General features: G+C 48.4%; 1 protein-coding gene across 1 annotated transcript in view; it reads right to left on the bottom strand.

The window, feature by feature from the left end:
- The window catches only part of NPC1 (NPC intracellular cholesterol transporter 1), a 318,816-nt gene that overhangs the window by 40,959 nt on the left and 257,820 nt on the right, over positions 1-20,037 (bottom strand). Inside the window, exons 19-20 of the mRNA XM_085605758.1 lie at positions 18,135-18,250; positions 11,716-11,845 (exon numbers count right to left, since the gene is read on the bottom strand). Coding sequence (XP_085461884.1) covers positions 11,716-11,845; positions 18,135-18,250 — 246 coding nt within the window. The remainder of the gene's footprint in view (positions 1-11,715; positions 11,846-18,134; positions 18,251-20,037) is intronic.

Genomic DNA, 20,037 nt, shown 5'->3' with positions numbered 1-20,037 from the left:
GCATATTAAGGCAGGAGGCTTCAAAGGCCTCCTGCCTTTGATATGTGAGCACGGCTTCCCCAAACAAAGGAAATGTCAACCCCCCTGCCCTGGGCCCATTCGGCTCCAGGACAGGTGGGAAATTAGATATGCAGAAAGGCATGTTGCAATCCCAGAGCCAGTCACACGCTTAAGGTGAGCTGCCTGATGTGCCCCCACCCCTTGGGAAAATTCCGCCATCTTGGTGATGGCAGAATTATGAACTCTGACACAGGGTTATGCCCAATTCCCAAAGGAAGTGGTCATTTAGGGGGTGTAGTGACCCCAAGGATAAGTAGCCCATTGGCTACCACCTTTCACTCCCCTTAACGCCCATAAATCTAGTATTTAGGGAAGCCCCTGGAACCAGGAATGGTGATCCTGACAACCTAAAAAGGAGGACACCGAACAGCCGTGAATAGAAAGAACTGAAGAGCAGCAACTAACTTGGCACCAACCCTGCCGAACCGTCTGTCGTCCCCGACAATTGCACCAAAGACGGCTCATCCTCCACCAAAAGTCTAAAAGGACTGCCAGCACTTCAAGGAGCAACCACTATCAACCTTTGAGGGGTGAAGCTACTTCCCTGCAGGCACCCAAGAAGAACAGGGAGGACTTCGGACAGTGAAAAGCCAACACCAGAAAAAAACACTGCACCAGTTGCCCACCAGGCCAGAGTGGAAGTGGGCCAACGAGGTCCTGACACCCATTAGAGTCGAACCCCACCTTGAGTTTGCCCAGACTGGTCATCCAGATGTCGCCTGCAGCATCTTGTCCAGGTCCCCTCAACCGCAAGTGTCTTCTGAAGCACAGGCCAGGCACCTAAAGACACCACTGCACAGAGCCCTACAACCAGAGGAAAAGCAGACCAATTGTGTCCCTACGTGCCCGAGCACCTCAAGGACCAAACCCCCCTGTGGCTTCAACTGGACTGACCACACCAGTTCCAACTTGCAGCCTTTTTTTCCCAAGAACTGCCTCCCAATGAAAACAATGGGGCACCCGATGGCGAAAAGCCCCTAAATGTTTAACACTCATATTTGATTAGCCTAAGGCTGCTCGACCACACTACCACAAAAAGAGCGCCTTGGGATTGTTAAAGCAAGCCCCTGTCCACTTATAAGGGACACCTGGACTCTCTACACAATATACCTTTTTTTTGGTCTACTATATAAAAAGCCATCTTCCTACACTACCCGCACAATAGAGCCATTTGATTGTCCTTGGGCTTTTTCCTGGAAAAGGAAGGGATGGAGACGTAATATGCATACGCTAATTATCTTTCAAAGTGCACCTGACCTGTGAAGGCTCACTCTCACACAAAGGACGACAGCCAGATCCCTGGCGACAATCATTGTAGGGTTCCCCTTTGAAGTTTTGGAGAGAAGGGAATCAGGGCGCTGAGGCAGTTGGGGGTAGGCTTGAAACTTTCAGAGAAGGTCTTTCAACAGACCACTTCAAGTTGCCATGATGAAATGTCCCAAAATGCTGTGCAGGCAGTAGTAGAGTGATAATGCATCACCCTAAGATTAGGCAGAGGTTCCTAGCTTCTAGAAATTTCTAACCCCACCTTAAAAAATCCCATGTATAAGGAAGATACAGTTTGGAATGTTGAGGAATGCCAAGCTTGAGGGAGAAGCTACCTGACTCCACTGAAGTGGCCAGGGCAAGTAGCACGGACACCCTTACACCCAAGCGGGATGGACCTGCCGGATAGGGGAAAACAGGGGCGGATAGCTCCCCTGGATCTTATGTGGACTGGTCCAACAGGTGGATGACCCCCAGCAGGAAGGAGAAGGCTGAAGAAGCCCCCAAGGAAGGTGCTAGAAATCCAGACAGTGGACAGGGCCAACATCAGGAGGAGTTAAAATCAAGCTCTAAGTACAAATATGAATTTAGAGGTCAGTAGGCCTGAAGAATCCCCTCCTGGTGGTTACCAGCAGTGCAACACCAAGGCTGTTAAAATCGGCCATCGGCACCAGAGAAAACAGAGAGAGAAGCCTGGTCCCCCATGAGGGTCAGGAAAGGAAAACGCAGCGCATATCGCTAAGTTGCAAATTCCCCTGCAACTTCTTTAGATACCTCGAGGAGGGACAATACTCTGGGGGACTGCATAATTGCTTTTATTACTTTTTGAATGGGGAGGACCATCCCTCAGGGCCATGAAAATTATACCAGTCACAGGGGCCTCACCCCCCTGGGAAAGAACAAAAATAGGGCTGTGTGCCACCGCGGCTCCCCATGTCAATGTCTGGGGGAGCAGAATGCACAATGTTGACAACACCCCACCTGCTCATGCATGGGCTGGGCAAATAAGAGGATGCGGACTCCATGCCAGCACACAACAGCTATGCTGTCAGTGGGATCCACCAGGGCCACGAGGCAGAGAGCTCCCTGCGCAACCCCCGTGCTGTGTGCACGTCGGCTCAACCATCGAAGGTTCGAGGTCACCAGGCCCTTAAAAATGTTTTATTAAACCAACGGCGTGAGGCCGCATCTGAAGGATGAAAAATAAATGTTTTTGAAGTGGAGAAAGAGGTCATTATTATTCACTGTCTCAGGTACTGGAGAGTCCCACAAAGTCGTCATGCGAACCTCAATATTAGCAAATTACAACTAACATTTGTAATTATTTTGTGATAATTTTTTGCGGGGCTGCCAGAGGTACATCAGTCCCTCTGGGAGATGTTCTCAAATGTTTTCCTTAAGTCTCCTATGTTTATATTGATGCCGCCGGGAGAATGTTACTTTAGTTTCAAGCACTCCTGGTGCTTGTGCTTTTGCACACAGGCTCAGACGTGCAGAGACTCCTGTTGGTTAGTCCTAAAGCTACAGCGACATGTTAAAAGCAGAAGAAAGACTCTGGCACACATTTTACTGTTATTTAATGCTTTATTGACAATTAAATGATATATGGTATAATGACGGTTACTTTAAGATGTTACCACCCATAGTGTTTTTAATGGAGTTGTATTACTTTTTGTATGACCAATTTCTGCTTTTTATAAATGCGGGGATTCCCTGACAAAGCCAGTAGGCCTGCCTTTTGATAACAAAACACCCTTACATTGGGTCTAGTTTAAGTGGGGATACTGTTGTTACAAGGTTCAGGGTTCATTAGGAGTGTGAACTATTAGGAATATGTCACCATAGGTATGTCCATCTGCCCACTTGCAGATATGGTATTTGTAAATTAAGGAGTATTATTCAGAAGTGTGTGCATAATAAAGTACTTTGCCTTTTTATAAGAAAAAGCACTGAGTGGACAAATATTTGATTGTTGTTTGTCACTTACCAGTGAACTGGAGTACTGGTCCACACCACCTCCCCTGACTAGGACCTTGGGTTGCTCTGCTCTGCTACACGAATCAAGTGCCACAATGTGGTACTTGGTTCCCAGTAAACGGAAAGTTGCAGATTTATTACTTGTAAAGGACTCCTATCCTTAGCACCTGGTAACCCACTATTTTACATATGTCTGCAACTATCATTTAATGGATGACCAGCTTCCATGGGTAACATACTCTTTTAAACTAGTAGGGCTTCTGCATGCACTAAAAAACATGTCTTCTTGTTTTCATCTATGTCATTTGGATCTTATTGGGCACACAGGCTCTGACAACCTGAGAAACACAAATTTTCTGGAGGGGTATTTTTTTGTTAAGCCTGGTAATTTGCTAAAACCTTGTACTGCCAGATCTAAACATTATAATCCAGGTTCTGAAATACTGCAATAGTCAAGCTTAATCTAAATAGCTATGTATGGATATTTTTATTCAGAGTAATCATGGGAACAAGATCCAACAGATCCTACTACTCTTCTTGCAAGAAAAAGGAAGAGAAAGAGAGAGGTCATTCTCATACACTGGCTGGAAGCCACACTTCTTGCACCCCCAGTGGGGAAACACAACTGAGCAGGCATCTTTCAGGATATCTTTACAAGGGAAGACGCCATTTCAAGACTCTAGGAAAATCTCTGCACGTTGGTGATAACAATTCTTAGGAACTGGTAAGCTTCTGAAAATGTGGCCTATCACACACCAACACCACAGACGATAAAAGGGCTAGAGCAGGATGGGCTAGAGGAACTTCCACTACTCTCTGTGGAAGAACAGAATTCACATGTCACTCAAAGCACCTGAATGTAGAGGTACATAACATAAGCTACCAAATTATTTCACACCAGTGATCCACATTTTCACCTAGCAAGGAGGTATCTGAAGTGTCAACCTCTCCTTCCTATAACCTTCAATATTTCACAAGAAATATGTGTTACTTGAGTTAGAAAACAAGGAAAATGACTTGTATAGTGCAGAACTACAAATTGTAGCATTAATCGTCAATGTCACTCACAGGTAAAAAAACACATAATGTAAGTATGATCTATAGAGCACGATTCTAAGCGAGCGAGACCAGAATATTATTAAGAACATCTTTGAGCATTTATGAACTTAAAACTTATAACCAAACAACTTTTGAACATGGTCAACAAGATAAGCGTTTCAGCTTTTAAACTCTTCAGGTGAAACCAGTGCTGCTGCATGTGTATTCCCGAAGTATTTTCTCAAAAGATGGGTTTTGGCACAGTTCATTTTAAACCAGTAGTAGCAACATGAATGTTTTTAACCCATCTATTAAGGAGGCATGGGCTAATTCGGACCACAATTTGTGCTTTAGAAAACATCATCAAATAGCTTTACACGACAAATTAAGTCATAAAAGCATTTAACAAAAACAGATAAAGGCGTGGATAAAAACAATTACCACAATATACTACATAACCTAGTTAAAACAGCGTGACAATGAAAATTGACCTTTAAAAAGAGAAGTAAAATATGTACAAATAACTCAAATCAGTATATTAAAACCAATTATTGGGCACAATAAGTTTTACAATTCAAGGCGAAGAACGGCCTCCCACAAAGTTCGATCACGCATCTACCAGAACGTCTCCACTAGAAATTGTAATTAACTAATTCACTTTTTTTTTTTTAGGTTTGGCGTAGGGAATTAGATCTTAGTGCCCACGACCACCCTAAATATTTTGCCATTGCTATAACAATGGATGCTGTTGTATCAGTGGCGCAACATTTTCAGCATCACTGGCCCTTCTAGTTCCTAAAAGCTTACAGATTGGTGACAACCAAACTCGACGTGGAGCATCATATCCAGCACAAACAGTAAATGTGCCAGAGATTCGACGCTATCCTTCCATATCGAGCACGCGTTAATCACTAGATGCGTACCAACTAGCTGTAAATGCTTTCAGTGGGAGGGTGCCTACCCTAAACTGGAAATATAATTTCTGGTCGAGCGGCTTTGTAATAAAATCCCAATATGCCTCCATCTTTGGGATAACTTTAAATTCCCAAAATTGGCCAGTTGGAGTGGAAGACTCGCTAGTTCTGAGTGCGTTATGCTGGACCCATTCCCAGTACTTCTCTTTCAAACATTTCTTAGTGGGGAAAGCGGAGCTTATCGGGTCATTCCACAATGAAGTCATGCCAATATTGGACAGGATATCTCTGACCGCCCTTAACCATTTTATAAAGTGAAAGGTATTGGCCCCAATTATATCCAAAAATCCTGCTGCAAAACCTGCAAGTTCAGGTACAGTCTATATTCTGTGCCAATACAAGAGGGGACGCAGTTTGGCTAATGCTGCAATAGGTTTCCCCCCTAAATCGTACAATAACGGGCACGTAGGGGTACTTTGGGTAACCTAGTGATATTCCTCAGAAACCTATTTTCAGAGGATGTAAGCGCTGATAAATTTTCGCAACCCTAAAGTTCAGAGCCATAAAGAGCTGAACTAATGACTTTTGTGTTATAAATCTCTAATGCTGGGCTAATGGGTGTATGAGGTGTTATATTCCCTCTATACCGCCCCAGCCAATTGCCTGTGTTTAAGGGATGCTAATTCTATCTGACGATTCCATTTCAGGTTATACTGGATGTTAACCCCCAAGTAAGTGAACTCTTTAACATGTTCCAACGGGCTACCGTTCATTTGTATTCCCCCCCTTAAGGGCCCTTTGTGTATTAAATACCATCAGCCTTGTTTTCAACACATTAACCTCCAATCCTCTCGGTAAGCAGAACTCCTCAACTATTTTTAGGGTCTTTCGGAATCCGCCTGGGGTCTTGGAGATAATTAATGTGTTGTCTGCAAACAGTACAGGGTTTTTTTCTCCTGCTAGTTTTGGAGCATCAGTGGGGGTAGAACTCATACTGTTCACTATTCCATTAATGTATAATGAGAATAGCGTTGGGGCCATCACACACCCTTGTCTCACCCCTCTTTCTACAGGGAATGATTCGGTGGCTTCACCCTGGCTCCCCCATCTTATTTTAGCCTCGTCATCTTCATGTAACCTGATAATGAGTGTTAGTAGTTCTGATGGCATCCCTCGCTCATGTAAAACATTCCAGAGTTTAGCACAAGGGACCAGGTTGAATGCCGACTTAAGATCAACAAAATGCGGCATACATGCTGCCGTTACCCAAAATGACTGTCTTCCAGTCAAGTAGGACAAACCTAAACACCTGATCTATGGTGCTTGTAAAAGCCCGGAACCCTGCTTGCAGGGGAGATAAAACATTGGTTCGTCAATCCGATCCTGAACTTTATTCAATACCCATCTCCCCATTACCTTTTGCATACAGTCAATCAGACTGATTGGCCTGTAGTACCCTGGGCATGACTAGTCCCCTTTCTTAAAAACAGGTATAATTTCTGCCCCTTTCCAGGAGTCTGGTATTGGGGCTCCTTGGGCAATGGCATTAGTCAGCAAAAGGATACATCGGCACCATTTTTCTTTATCAAAAAGGAAGACATACCCGGGTAGGCCCTCCGGCCCTGGTGTCTTTCCGACCATAATAGATCTAAGTGCCGTGTCCACCTCGGCCCGGCAAAAGGCCGCATCTTGGTAGGGTATTCTAATAAAATCCCCCTCCTCTGCGACTATTTTTAGAGCATATTGTGGTTTAAAATGAGTCACCCAGTCCCTTTGAGGTACATGATTTTGCAGCTGCTGGGCCTGGCCTCCTCTACCCCATTTATATACATTCCAAAATGCTTTGGGATTTTTTGAGGCACAAGCCTCCCTTAAATCCTGCCATCTTTTATCATCCCATTTTCTCTTTGCAGTTTTCTGGGTGCTCTTATAAGTACATCTTGCATTTCGAACTACTATAGGATCTCCCGCTTTGATAGCTTCCCCTAGGGCAGTCCGTGCCTCTCAACAATCTTTTTCAAACCAACGCTCAACTTTATGATATAAAACCTTTTTATTTCTACCCTGCTTATAAAAATAAGTACGCAGATGAACGAAAAAATGATTATGGGTGTTTGGTATTTGATCTAGTCTGTGTCTTGTGATTTGCCACCTTATCTTCGAGCACATTAGTAGCACTATCCAAACCCTTGTTTATACAATCTATCAGGTCTGGCGATTCAATAATTTGTGCCCATTTAAGACGTCTCATATCATTAGATGGTATGACGTCACTTCGAGAATTACCAATTCCTCGTTCTGTGTGTACCTTGCACTCCCCTAATTCAATAGTCACACACAATGGGTTATGGTCACTTTCCAACCTATCTACGACTAGCATATCACTAAGGGCGTGCCATAGTTCCAGACTCAACAGCACATAGTTTATTCTGCTAGTGCTGTGTCCATTATTAAAGGTATTAGCCCCAACCCTATCTGAGTACGTACGCCCATTGACCGCTCTCAAACCATTTTCCATACAAATAGTGCTAATTTGGATAATCACATCGGTCCACTTCCTAATGGGATATAATTCCAACTTTTAAATGCCCCAATAATTATCTACTTCCTCCATGTCTTGAACTACTTCCTCTGATAGGGGCTCAAACGTAGTGTTGAAGTCCCCTGCAACAAGGATATTCAGGACTTCCTGATGGGAATCAAGGAGAACGTCAAGTGCCACCAAGACTCCTGACTTCTTTCCTCGAGTACCCCTCAAATAGACATTATAAATGTCTATGTTTCGGCGTGCACTCATATTCAATATAACTGCCTGGATATCTTTACTCTGGGTTAGGAGTTCCTGTATATTTAGATGTAAATTTTGCGGTACCCAGACGGTCAAACCCCCCGATGGCCTCCCCTTTTCTCCCCTACAGGCTGGGATGTAATAGTTTAGGTACCCTTCACAAAAAAGAGGAGCCTCTGCCCAAGTCTCTTGGAAAAGACAGATGTCATATCCCTTTATAAATGCGTGCCATTCTGGAGAAACCATCTTCTTGTTCAACTCTGCGATATTCCACGACAATATAGCATTCTTGGATAGTGCTGTACACGAGGGCGATGACCCAGTAGATATAAGGGGTGAAGAACTACCCCCCTCCAGCATGCCCTCTACCCGTGCTGAAAAGGTCACATTAGTCATAATGTCTCCAAGGCGCTCCCTACCCTAGGATTCTCACAGGGGGAACTTCTGGGAGTGATAACAACCCTATCTATGCTATCTAACCTTCGGATGCTATAGCCCCCACAATCTTGTGTTGCGTGTGGTGTTATCCCCTGCTTTAACTCCTCTCTCCTGCCTACTGTACCACTCCAAACCGCGGGGGTGTCATTGATTCTTCCCACTCCTTCCCCATGGTGTAGTCGATCAATATTGTTTAAATCCCTCGGTGGGGTAAATGCATTACTTAAAACCACCGGCCTACCCCCACCACGTTGTTCCCTCCCCCTGTCCCGCATAATGTTGTGGAAGATTGGGTGTAGGTGGAGGCCTATAGAAAAAAACCAACGGTAGTGGTGTAATACCGGTCTCTACTGCAAATGGGCTACAAGGATAAGAAAGAATTTTCTGTGCTAGTTCTCGGTATCTAAGCGTGACAATCACACTATCTCCTGGGAAGGCTTTCATCGAACTCCCAATCCATGAGACCCTCCTTGCCATCAAAATGTGCTGATGATCTGAAATGTTAAACCCGGCATTCTTGCACATCCAATGCGCCACTTTATTTATTAACTGTGCAGTAGGTTCGTCATGTGCATTATTATGCCCTGTAACACCTGTTAAAACCACTGTATACGGGCAACATGCAGGTGGAAGGTCTATTACTGGGAGGTTTCGACTACTGGGGGCAGCTACAATGGACCCCCCCCCCCCCCCCCCCCTCTCAATCTGGTGCTCCCTATGTTCCCTGGCTGCCCTTTGTCCAACCTCCCTCCGCACAATGTCTGTCCCCACCACCTCTCTCCCTAAGGGCCTTGCGCCAGAGTTCCCACTCCGAGCCTCAGATCCTACTGCCCCCTCTGTCAATTTGGGGGGTATCAGTTGCCCTTTCGGCACAGGTAACTACACGTGGATTAGGGCCCCCAGAAACTGATCTACTCGGTGCCGGCCCTCCCACCGCAGTGGCACCCCCCCAAATTATGTGATGTTCTACTTAACCTTTCAATTTTGTTCAGTTTTTCCTTCAATATGGCCAATTTTCATAGTACAGGGTTCAGGAGGACAGACATCAAAGTCTCCAATTTATTCCATTGATCAGTGTTGCAATCCGGATCCAACAGGGTATGGTTACTGCTGGTGGGCATAGTGTTCAGTGTTGGGACTTGTGTGGGTTCTGCCGCCATGTTTTCCGGGTTAAATAAATTGGCTATTTGCGGCTTGGATTTGGTCCTTTGATTATGTCTTGTCGGGGCACCTCTCCTACTTCGTTTAGCCGGAGGTTCATTGTTACTTGCTGTTGTTGATGATCTTACCGGCTTGCCCCTTGCAAATTTCTTTAATCTAGTGGAGATCGTGTTGGTGCCTGGGTCTGGTGCTCTTGATGCCTTAGGAGGAACCCCATCTACCGGCGGGTAGGGAGAAAAAGCCACAGAAGAGAAGGGCCCTTCTTGCGCTAATTCAGACGCCTCCTCTCAGCACTGCATTAATACTCGTGAGTTCTTCTATGCTATCACAAACCAAATTAGCACTTGATGGTGTTAAGGCTACTTCCGCCCCACCCTGCCCATTCTTGGACACTCAACATGCAAGTGCTCAATGGAGGTTCTTGATTGCACGGGGGATTTGACCATGCATATACGGCCTATCGAGGATCGCTACTTGGTGGCCAGAGTGTCCAGAGAAAGTCTCTTCTCCGTGAGCTGGATCTCATGTGTCAAGACTGTCTCAGCTCTTGTTATGAATGCATCAAGGGTCCCAACAATACCACCCCCGACTTTGTGCAAGTTTCCTTGCCCTTCCCCATCCCTCAGAATGCTTATCACCTATTCAAAGCAAAAACGTATATAGTTAGTACCTTTGATGTATCTGCCCTTTATCTCTTTAGGCCGACGACAGAGTGGGCCCAGCCCAGCCTCCTCCGGGCTTTAACGGACACTGCGGGAGGCCGGTGTGGGTTTTTCTGATCCCTTTCCCGAACCGCAGGCCGCACCCGGTCTCCACTACACCATCACACCTCCACACAGGGCCGACACTGCGGTGCGGGGAAGCAATCAACTCTGAAGATTTGAAGGGGGCACGGCAGGCCATGAGTCTCCTGCTGGGGAGCCTCTGTCGGTGGCGTTTTTGCTGTCTTCACCTCGCCCTCTCTCTCCGATTCCTCCGGGAGGGGGGGTGGCTTCGGGATCAACGACCACACACCGCTGTGCACTTAGGCAGAAGCACCCAGGCAGCGCGGCCGTTGGCGGTCAGAGGAACCATACGAAGCCAATGCGCGAACTTCTCCTCCTCCTTCCTCCTCCTGACAAAGCTAATAGGCCTGGTGCTGGTGAGTGACACGCGTCATTCAGAAGCAGGGTGCATGCATCCCAGAGGCAGGTGTAAAGTCCTAGTATCCTGAGGCAGGGCGATACATCGAGTGTTTCAGCTCTCCATCCCTGATGCCCTGGTTTCCTCCCCTAAGCATTCCGTGTCAGCAGGAACAAGTCCGACTGCTCCACGCTCGAAGAGCGGCAGGCATTGAGCGCTATCAGCGCACACGTACCTTCGAGTCTCCCTCCAATCCGTGGCGGTGCGTGTGCTCGGCTCTGGGGGCTCCTTGGCGTGTGCGCCCCTCCCCACGCGTGCTTGTTGTTGTCTTACGCTTTAGAGAACAACCAAAGCTTACTTTCTAGAACTTTGTTCTTTTTTCAACAAATTCACCTATTTTGGTCAGACGTGGTTGACATTTTCTAACAATCAGTTTTAAAGGTTTGGTCTCAATGGATTATCATTTTGGCCTTACTTCTCCCCATCATGTTTAGAGTAATATCAAACAAGTAAAGGCTATTATCAGTCCCAGAAACACGGTCAGCGGCATTGCTGTATTCCATGCATCTTCAGAGTTCTGAGGTAACCGAAAGGCAATGCATAGCACACTATTCGATTTATATTAAGTATATAATCAATGGCCGTTTTTAAAACAACTGGATTCACACGCCATTTGGAAATAATCAGTTATAAATTAAAAGGCAATTTAAATTAATTTGTTGCACTGAGCAATACCTTACTATGCCACCCTCTGACATTAAATTAAGTGATCCAAAGTCACTTGTTATGTCGACACAACTGAAAGTTAGGTCACACTTATCCAACTGTGGAAGCGCATATTTTCTAAACCATGCTCAACTGGCTCCTTCCTATTTAAACTTTCAATTTTATGCATAATCTAGAAAACTGTCTAATGACATGCGATAAGCTAAGATGAGAAGTAGAATTTACCCTTTCCCACACTTCGGATTAGGGTTATCTGACAGGAACATGGGTAAAAACCTCATGAAATCTTCTCCCACTGGATTCCTCTTGCCTTCAGGAGTTGGTGGGCGGCAACGTACACATGCAGGATCAACAACTAGAGGGAACAATAAACAAGAGTTCCTATTTATATATCATCAATCACTCACAGCACATGCATGATTCAATGAACATTAAAAGACCACAGGTACTTACAGAGGTGGATATGCAGGGAACATGAGTAACAGTAATCCAACAGATCATCTTGAAGAATCTGAAGGCCAGAACTGGCTACATGCATAAACATCTGCTGTGTGCTCCACTCAAGCTTCCCAGCTACCTCAATTAACACGCTTGACAAAAGTGCTGTGTGTACAGCAATATCACTGAAACCCACAAACACCTACACTGGTTGGAGTTAATCACTGAACGTAGAAACTACTATAAGAAAAACCCGCACCCTGGTCCACAGGTAGAATTTTGACACAGAACCTCACATTTTTTGATTCATAGGTTAATGTAGGGAGGATATGTGATGGATAAGCTTTTATCTCCCAGTCGCCCTCTTTTTATCATTCTGTGGAGTCAATCATTGCCAGTTTCTGCTGAAGCAGTCATATCTCAGCATGGAAACAAGGTCAGTGTCAAACGGAGTTAAATGTAGTTACAGAGATGGAAGTTGTGCAATTCAATTAGAGACAGCTGCAGAAGGCTGTGGATATTTAAATAAAAGCACAGAACGGCACAATCTGTAATGTCTACATTCTGTTACTGCAAAAAGGATACGAATTAAAGTATGAGTTACTTACCTTCGGTGACTATGTATCTGGTAGAGACGATTCTAGCCGCAGATTCCTTCACGTAGAATTATCCCCAGGCGTGAGACTGGATCCGGAAACTTTTTGCCACAGCATCCCTGCGACTCCGCCCAGGCATCATCTGCGTACGTGACATCAGCAAGGTCACATATGACCCGCCCCGGCGCGCCCACGTCCGTTTTCTCCTGAGAACTTTTCCGCACCACAACGCGGAACCACCAGATAAACTGTGGAAGCATGGGAACAGTGTGCGAAGAGCAGAAAAATTGGAAAGAAACGGTGACTAACACCACCACCAGAGGAGTGCCAACACCGCAGAACCCAAGGGCAGGGAAATAACTAAGAAGAACAACAAGCAGAAACCTGCGCAGTCACCCTGCCAGCCCATAGACAACCTCCCATCCCTGTACCCCGGAGGCAAGAACATGCGTAAAAGGCATGGCAGACGTAGGAACCCCCCCCGTCCTGAACAAGGAATGGGACCAATCCCAAAACAGACCGGGACAACAAACCTCCAAGTCACCAGAGGGCAACCACCCATAAGGGACAAGGGCAAGACAAGGCCAGATGACCCTTAATCAGAGGATAGCAATGGAAGGAGGGGAGGGAGGACAGGGATAGAAAGCAACCCCCCCCCCCCCCCCCCCCAAACCTGGAATAGCCAGAACAGCAGGGCACCGGAACCCCAGCCTCCAAAGGACCAAAGGAGGAATGAACCACCCCCAGACGGAGCCACCCGTCAAGAACAAGGAAGGCACTCACAGGAGACACAGCCCCCCACCGGGAGGCGAGTACCGAAGACCAACCAAGGGTCCTCGCAGAATAGGGGAGGAAGGGCGGGCCGTGAAGGAATCTGCGGCTAGAATCGCCTCTACCAGATACATCGTTAACGAAGGTAAGTAACTCGTACATCTGATAGAGACTACTAGCCGCAGATTCCTTCACATAGAATAGATACCCAAGCAATACCCCCTGGGAAGGAGAGTCTGCAAAAGGACCCCACCAGCCAATGCAGAACAGAGGGCCCCACAGGGGACCAGATCTGTGGACCAAGTAGAACCTCGCCCCTGCCAGGTCAAGGAAACCCCACAAGCACGACCCCAAGGGGATGTAGGAGGGAAAGAAGGCCGAAGCACCCACCACTCCCCTACAAGGCAACATAGCTTCCGCCCAATGCCAAGACAGGAAAAGCAGAAGAAAAAGCAGAAGAAGGCTAGAGGGCCCAAGGAAACTAGGGAAAAGAAGGCGAACCCACTCCAGATGGAGAGCAGCCTGCCAGCCAGAACAGCGCCGGCAGTCAAAGCCAGAAGCAAGAAGAACAGCCCGAGGCCCCAGGAAGGGCGAGTAGGCGATGCCCGGCAAGGGAGATACAGGATCATCCCAGACCGCAGGAAAGGAGCAGGAAGAGGAGAAGATGCCCGGGCCACCACTACGAGTGGCCGCGCACACGACATCAGGAAGCAAAAGCAACCTACCTAAACGCCATGGAGAACAGGCACCCGAAGGCGACCAGAACCCTCTAGCAGAGCGCAAGCCATATGACAGCTACCACTACCCCACATAGGGTACATTAAGTCCCAAGATATGGGAACCCTCTTTGGAAGAACTTCCGCAGCAGAGTAAAAAACAAAAGAGCCACGGGGAAATAAACACCCCCGCTGAAGGCTTGACAAGCAGCCCAAGCAAAGCAGAAGGCGCAATCTCAGGGCCAAGCCTGCGCAACAACTCCTGCAGAACCACACACAATCAACACAAGGGCCGTCCAGCAGCCAACAATGTCAAAGTCCCAAGGAAGGACGTAAACGGCCAGAAACACACTGCACAGCCAGAACAACCGGCTTAAGAAGAACCAGAATTAACCCAACTTAGAAGTCACTGAGGAGGTGACGGAGGAGGAGGAGGATAAGGCGGAGGAGGAGGACGGAGCCCTGCCAAGAGCCTTTGGATGGCGGTGTCGGCTGGGGCATGGAACAGGCTTCCATCAAACGGAAGGTCGAGGAGTCGCTCCCTAATATTCTCAGGGAATACTCCGTCCCGAAGCCAAGCATGGCGACGGAGAGCGACTGAGGAAGCCATGGCCCGGCCCAGCACCTCTGAGATGTCCAGAGCGAAGAGGAGAATAAACGCCATAAGCTTCCGCCCATCCAATGCATGATGCTGTAAGTCCACCAGGCCAGACTCATGGGACGCTGCAGATCCCAGTGACTCAGCCGAGTCCCACAAACAGGAGGAGGCCCTAGCCAGCACACACAAGGTGTTAAGGGCCCGCAGGGCTGCGCTGGTCGAGATGAATATGTTGCGTCCCCAAGAGTCCAGCCAGTCGGCCTCTCGGGACGGCGGAGTCAACAGTGGCAGCAGGGAGGGAAAAGCAGTCCTCAAAAGGGGGCTGGAGGCTGAGGGGTGAAGGGAAAGACACGCCGGATCACGCTGCGCCGGGAGGTGCCGGTGCAGAAGCTGCTGAGGCACCGGGTCCCCTGAGGCAGGACGCCTCCAAGCCCCCGTCAAGGAAGAAAGGAGCGAACCTTCAAAGGGAAGTAAGATTTCCCTCCCACCAGAGCCCTGGTGAAGGACCTCCAATAGATGGTCCGCCGGATAGTGAGCTACCGGGTCACCCATGCGCAGAATGCCCATAGCCGTAGACACCGCGTGAGTGAAGGCTGCACCCGCCTCCATAGGGCCCCACGGTGGAGAAAGCAGCTCCTCCGTGGGCAACGGCTGCAAACTAAAGCGGCCATCCCCGAGGCCAAGCGGGGCGGGCAAGACCTGGAAGTCAGAAGGAGTCGAAGAATGAGGGACCTGCCGCTCTTCCAAACACCTCTGCCTCAGGAAGGGCGGGGAGCCGCCCTTCGACGCCGGTGAAAAAGACAGCACACGTCGACCAGTCTCCGGGGAGGAGGACACCAATATACAGCCTGCCTCCGGAGAAGGAGCGTCCGAAGACGAATCCGCGGTACGACCCCTGCACGGAGCTGTAGAGTCCGCTGCTTGAGGTAGGACGTCGGCACCAGACGGCGTTGCCGGACAAGGGACCTCCAAGTCACCCCGCACCGGGGACCGGAGCAGAGCTGGAGCCGCACCGGCCCCGGGGCGGCGCCGGAGTGACGCCGACCCGAACCCCGCAGAGGCAGCCACCTGCGTGGGTGAACGAGACGAGCCTGGGGAGTGGCACGAAGCCCTCCGCCAGCTGCGGCCCAGAATGAGGCGAAGATCACTCGGCAACCCATGTGGCGGCACCAGGGACGATTCAACCTCCGACTTGCCCTCCGACTCGGCAGCCGCCTGTGGGGAGGGACGAGAGGGGCCCGAAGAGGGACGAGGGGTCTTCCCTTGGCCACGACCCGGAGCAGGACGAGGAGGGTCCACCGACCCCTGTGACTCCGCACGGTCCAGCAGCTGCCGGCGCCGTAGCGGCGTCACCTCGGCCTTAGACAGGACCACCTTGTCAAAGGACCGAGGGGGGCTCGGGGATGCGACCCGAGCACCGGCGACCTCCCGCGACACCACAGGGACTCCCGCTGGAGTTTGCGGTGAGGCAGAGACACTGTGGCCTGAAGGAGGTGCCCCAGAGGAGCCGCACCAGAACAGAACCACATCCTCCAAGCCTGGATCCGAACCAGTCGGCGCAAGGGCCGGAGCCACCGGCGGCGCTGCAGAGGGCCCTGCGTAGAGCGAGGGATCCACCGACACCCCAGGAGTGGAAGGAGGAGAAGACGCCAGCGAGGCCTGCAAAGCCGCCGCGTATGTCTCCATTTGGACTCTCGACGCCCCAACACCGGGTGGATAGGACGACACGCGGGCCGCATCACCCACGGAGAGTCCACACCCCTGGTAGGCCAGAAACCAGCCCACGGGGCCAAACTGTGACACTTACCCACGGGGAGCGACGCTCATGCGACATCGGAGAAAGGCGAGGACGACGACCACGGCCGTATCTGAAGCCGTCCGTCGAAGCAGACCGAGGGGAGGACGTCGACCTGGAGAGATGCGCCGAGAGAAGTTTCATCCGACGCTCCCGCCGCGACTTCAACTGTTGGCACTGCGTACAATCTGTGGTGCCGTGATCCTCCCCAAACACCACATACAAAAAGGCTCTGTCGCCAACATAAGAAGCCCACAAGACGTGCAAGTCTTAAAGCCCGAAGGCATTCGCACACTGTTCCACCAAAGAAATGGAAGAAAAAGGGGCCCTAACAGGCCCGTAGCAAGGATCGGATCCGCGTTGCACGCGGAAAAGGAAAAAACAGCATGGGCGTGCCGGGGCGGGTCTTATGTGACCTCGCTGACGTCACGTACACGGACGATGCCTGGGCGGAGTCGCGTGATGTCGCTCCGCCCCCGGCGCACAGGGATGCTGTGGCAAAAAGTTTCCGGATCCAGTCTCACGCCTGGGGATAATTCTACATGAAGGAATCTGCGGCTAGTAGTCTATCAGATTTCTACAGTACTTAGGGGGGCGAAAAACAGAGAGAGACAGACTGCAAGAGAGAGGGAAAGAGCGGGAGGCGAACAGTTAAGAGGAGGTTAAATCTGGGATTATTTCCGCCGAGGACAGACAGACAGTAGAGTAGTTGTCCCTGTAGTCGAATCTTCATTTTAGAATACCATCTGGCACTTGTCCCTGCTATTCCAAGAAAGGGTCGCCCTAAGCACCACCTTCAATGTGAGGCGTGTGCCGCACTTCAATATAAGAGGGACAAGAGGCTGAACCTAGGTCATGTACCAGTAGGCTTCATGTCTCATACATGAGAAGGATGCACAGCTGATACTATAAGACAAGACTGGGCAGGCTCAGTAACTGAGTGAAGAGTTTTTGTTTCATGGGGGACATGTTTGTATGATGCACCAAGAAGATGGTAGAAGTGATTATCGCAATTAGTTGGTCACTTTTGATCTTGCTAGAAGTCAGAAGCATAATTGGCTTCATGTTTGTAGTATTTGAAGGAATATAGATTCCTCACGGGGGTGATGACACAGTTTTGTTGCGGAAAGAGTGCGCACCATATCTTATTGACAGTACAATCCATATTGTGGATGCGTTCTATGTGGATATTCCTATGTACTTTGAGAGTTTGTTCACACCCAATTGCTGTGGTTTTATGCTTGCAGGGGAGCACTCAGGCAGAGCTTAACCAGCTCGCTCATGCATGAAACATATATTACTTAGTACATCTGTGAGCAATAGGACAGACTGAAAGACAGCAAGAGAAATAGCCTCAATAAAAACAATCTAGTAAATGTTTATCACACGTACCACACCCCTAGACGCTAATTAGGAGCTACCAATGCAGAACATTAATGCAGGTTTCCCTATTGAACAGAATTTATGGAGTTTGCTCTCTTAAGCAGACAAAGCTTTCACACAGATCTTCAATTCTGTATCAAGACAACACCAAATATGCATAATATGTATATAAAAAAAACTTTTGAAAGAGGAGAAGCATTTGCCTGATCAACTGCAAACTAGTAACATTTATACGCATTTTAAATACCTCTAACATTAATTTCAAATGACTCATTGACTCCTCTGAACACTTGGTTCAGCGAGCGAAACGGTATGGAGATTAAAAGAGAAAATTATGTGGCTCTTACCAGAAGCATTGCAGAACGTTTCAGTAGTATTTCTGACTCTACAGCACGTAGACTGTGGTTTAACCCAATCAAAATAGTCATCAATCCAGGAGGAAGGCGTATAACCGATCTTTGTGCTAAAATATAAAATAACAGGAGGAAAAATCTTTAGTCACCAGGGCCAACAATCAGAAATATTCTATGCCTCATTTGCAAAAAAATGAAAAAGTATATTCATGCTTGCAAAACCCTCATAAAAATCCACAGGAGTACACCTGGTCATTAAAACAAAGTGTTCAGGTGATGTACTCCTGTAATGTACTTAATGTCAGCAAGTAAGAAAAACCTCAAGGTTAAAGGTTGCAGAAATGTTTATTTGTATATGTAGCTCTTTCATTTGGAAAATAGATTGTCACTGGGAAAATGTTTAATTACATCACCTGAAATGTGTTTGGAGCTTTTCCACACAATACGCACAAGTTACTTACCTTCGGTAATAATATATCTGTAAGAGACATTAGTTAGTGATAGACTCCTTACCTTAGAATATCCCCAGGCGTCAGACTGGATCCAGAAAGTTTGTCAGCAGTACCCCTGCGCGTCGGTAGGCGGTGTCGTGCGGCTCCACGTAGGTCGCTAGCGTCGTAGTCGCCCAGATGACGTCGCTGGAGCTACTTAGACACGCCCAGGCGCGCGGACGTCAGTTCTGTACATGACTTTCCGCGCCAGGAACGTAGAGCCATGCAAGATACTGACCACTGGTGCATTGAAACTAGGGCCCTGAAAGGGATGACCTTAACCCTAGAAATCAGTTCACTGAACCGGAGGATGGTTGGGGTGGTAAGGAATCTATCACTAACTAATGTCTCTTACAGATATATCGTTACTGAAGGGAAGTAACTTGTGCGTCTGAAAGAGACACATTAGTGATAGATTCCTTACCTTAGAATAGATACCCCAGCAATAACAACCCCGGTGGTGGGTCTGCAAACCAAGATCACACCAGAAAGTCACGAAGAACAGAGCGGCCAAAGAAGCCGTCTCTCCGGACCAGGCTGTCAATGCAATAATGCTTAGTAAAAGTGCGCAGCGAGGCCCACGTGGCTGCCTGACAGATGTCTTGCAGGGGGACACCACGTCCCAATGCAGTAGTAGCTGCTGTTGCCCTGGTAGAATGGGCACGCAACCCCACAGAGGTTCCTTTTTAGCCAGAGAATAACAGGCTTTGATACGCAAGACAACCCAGCGGGAGATAGTCCTCTTGTGTACAGCCCGGCATCTCTTGGCGCCTACGTAGCCAACGAAGAGCTGGTGATCCACTCGGAACTGTCGTGCGCGATTCAGGAAAAATGAGAGTGCATGTTTTTGGTCCAGACGGTGGTGGAAAGAAAGTGGGCGAGGTGATAGTTTGCCCGATGTGGAAGGCAGTAACAACCTTTGGCAGGAAGGAAGGACAAGTGCGAAGCACAACCTTGTCCGGATGAACAGACCGAGATGGAGCTTTACAGGAAAGACCCTGGAGCTCACTCACGCGCATAGCAGAGGTGATGGCAACCAGGAAAGCAGTCTTCAAAGTCAATAAACGAAGAGGACAATTGTGCAGCGTCTCAAAGGGAGCGCACATCAAATAGGTAAGAACCAGATTCAAGTCCCACTGCAGCATCACAAAAGGAATAGGAGGGAAAGGTGAGTAATGCCTTTGAGAAATCTATTTACAACAGGGGACTCGAAAAGAGAGGGCTGATCAGGGAGCCTATTAAAGACCGAGACTGCAGAAAGGTAGCCCTTAATAGTGCCCAGAGCAGAGCCCTGCCGGGCCAAAGACAGAAGGAACAAAAGGACTTCTGAAAGAGGGGCAGAAAGGGAATCCACAGCCTTTGCTGTGCACCATGCCACAATTTTGTTCCACCTGCAGGCGTATACT

Source organism: Triturus cristatus, chromosome 5_1, assembly GCF_964204655.1.
Source record: "Triturus cristatus chromosome 5_1, aTriCri1.1, whole genome shotgun sequence".
In the NCBI taxonomy this organism is placed as follows: domain Eukaryota; kingdom Metazoa; phylum Chordata; class Amphibia; order Caudata; family Salamandridae; genus Triturus; species Triturus cristatus.
Note: the sequence above shows the minus strand (reverse complement) of the source record. Positions and strands in the feature narration are given on the sequence as shown.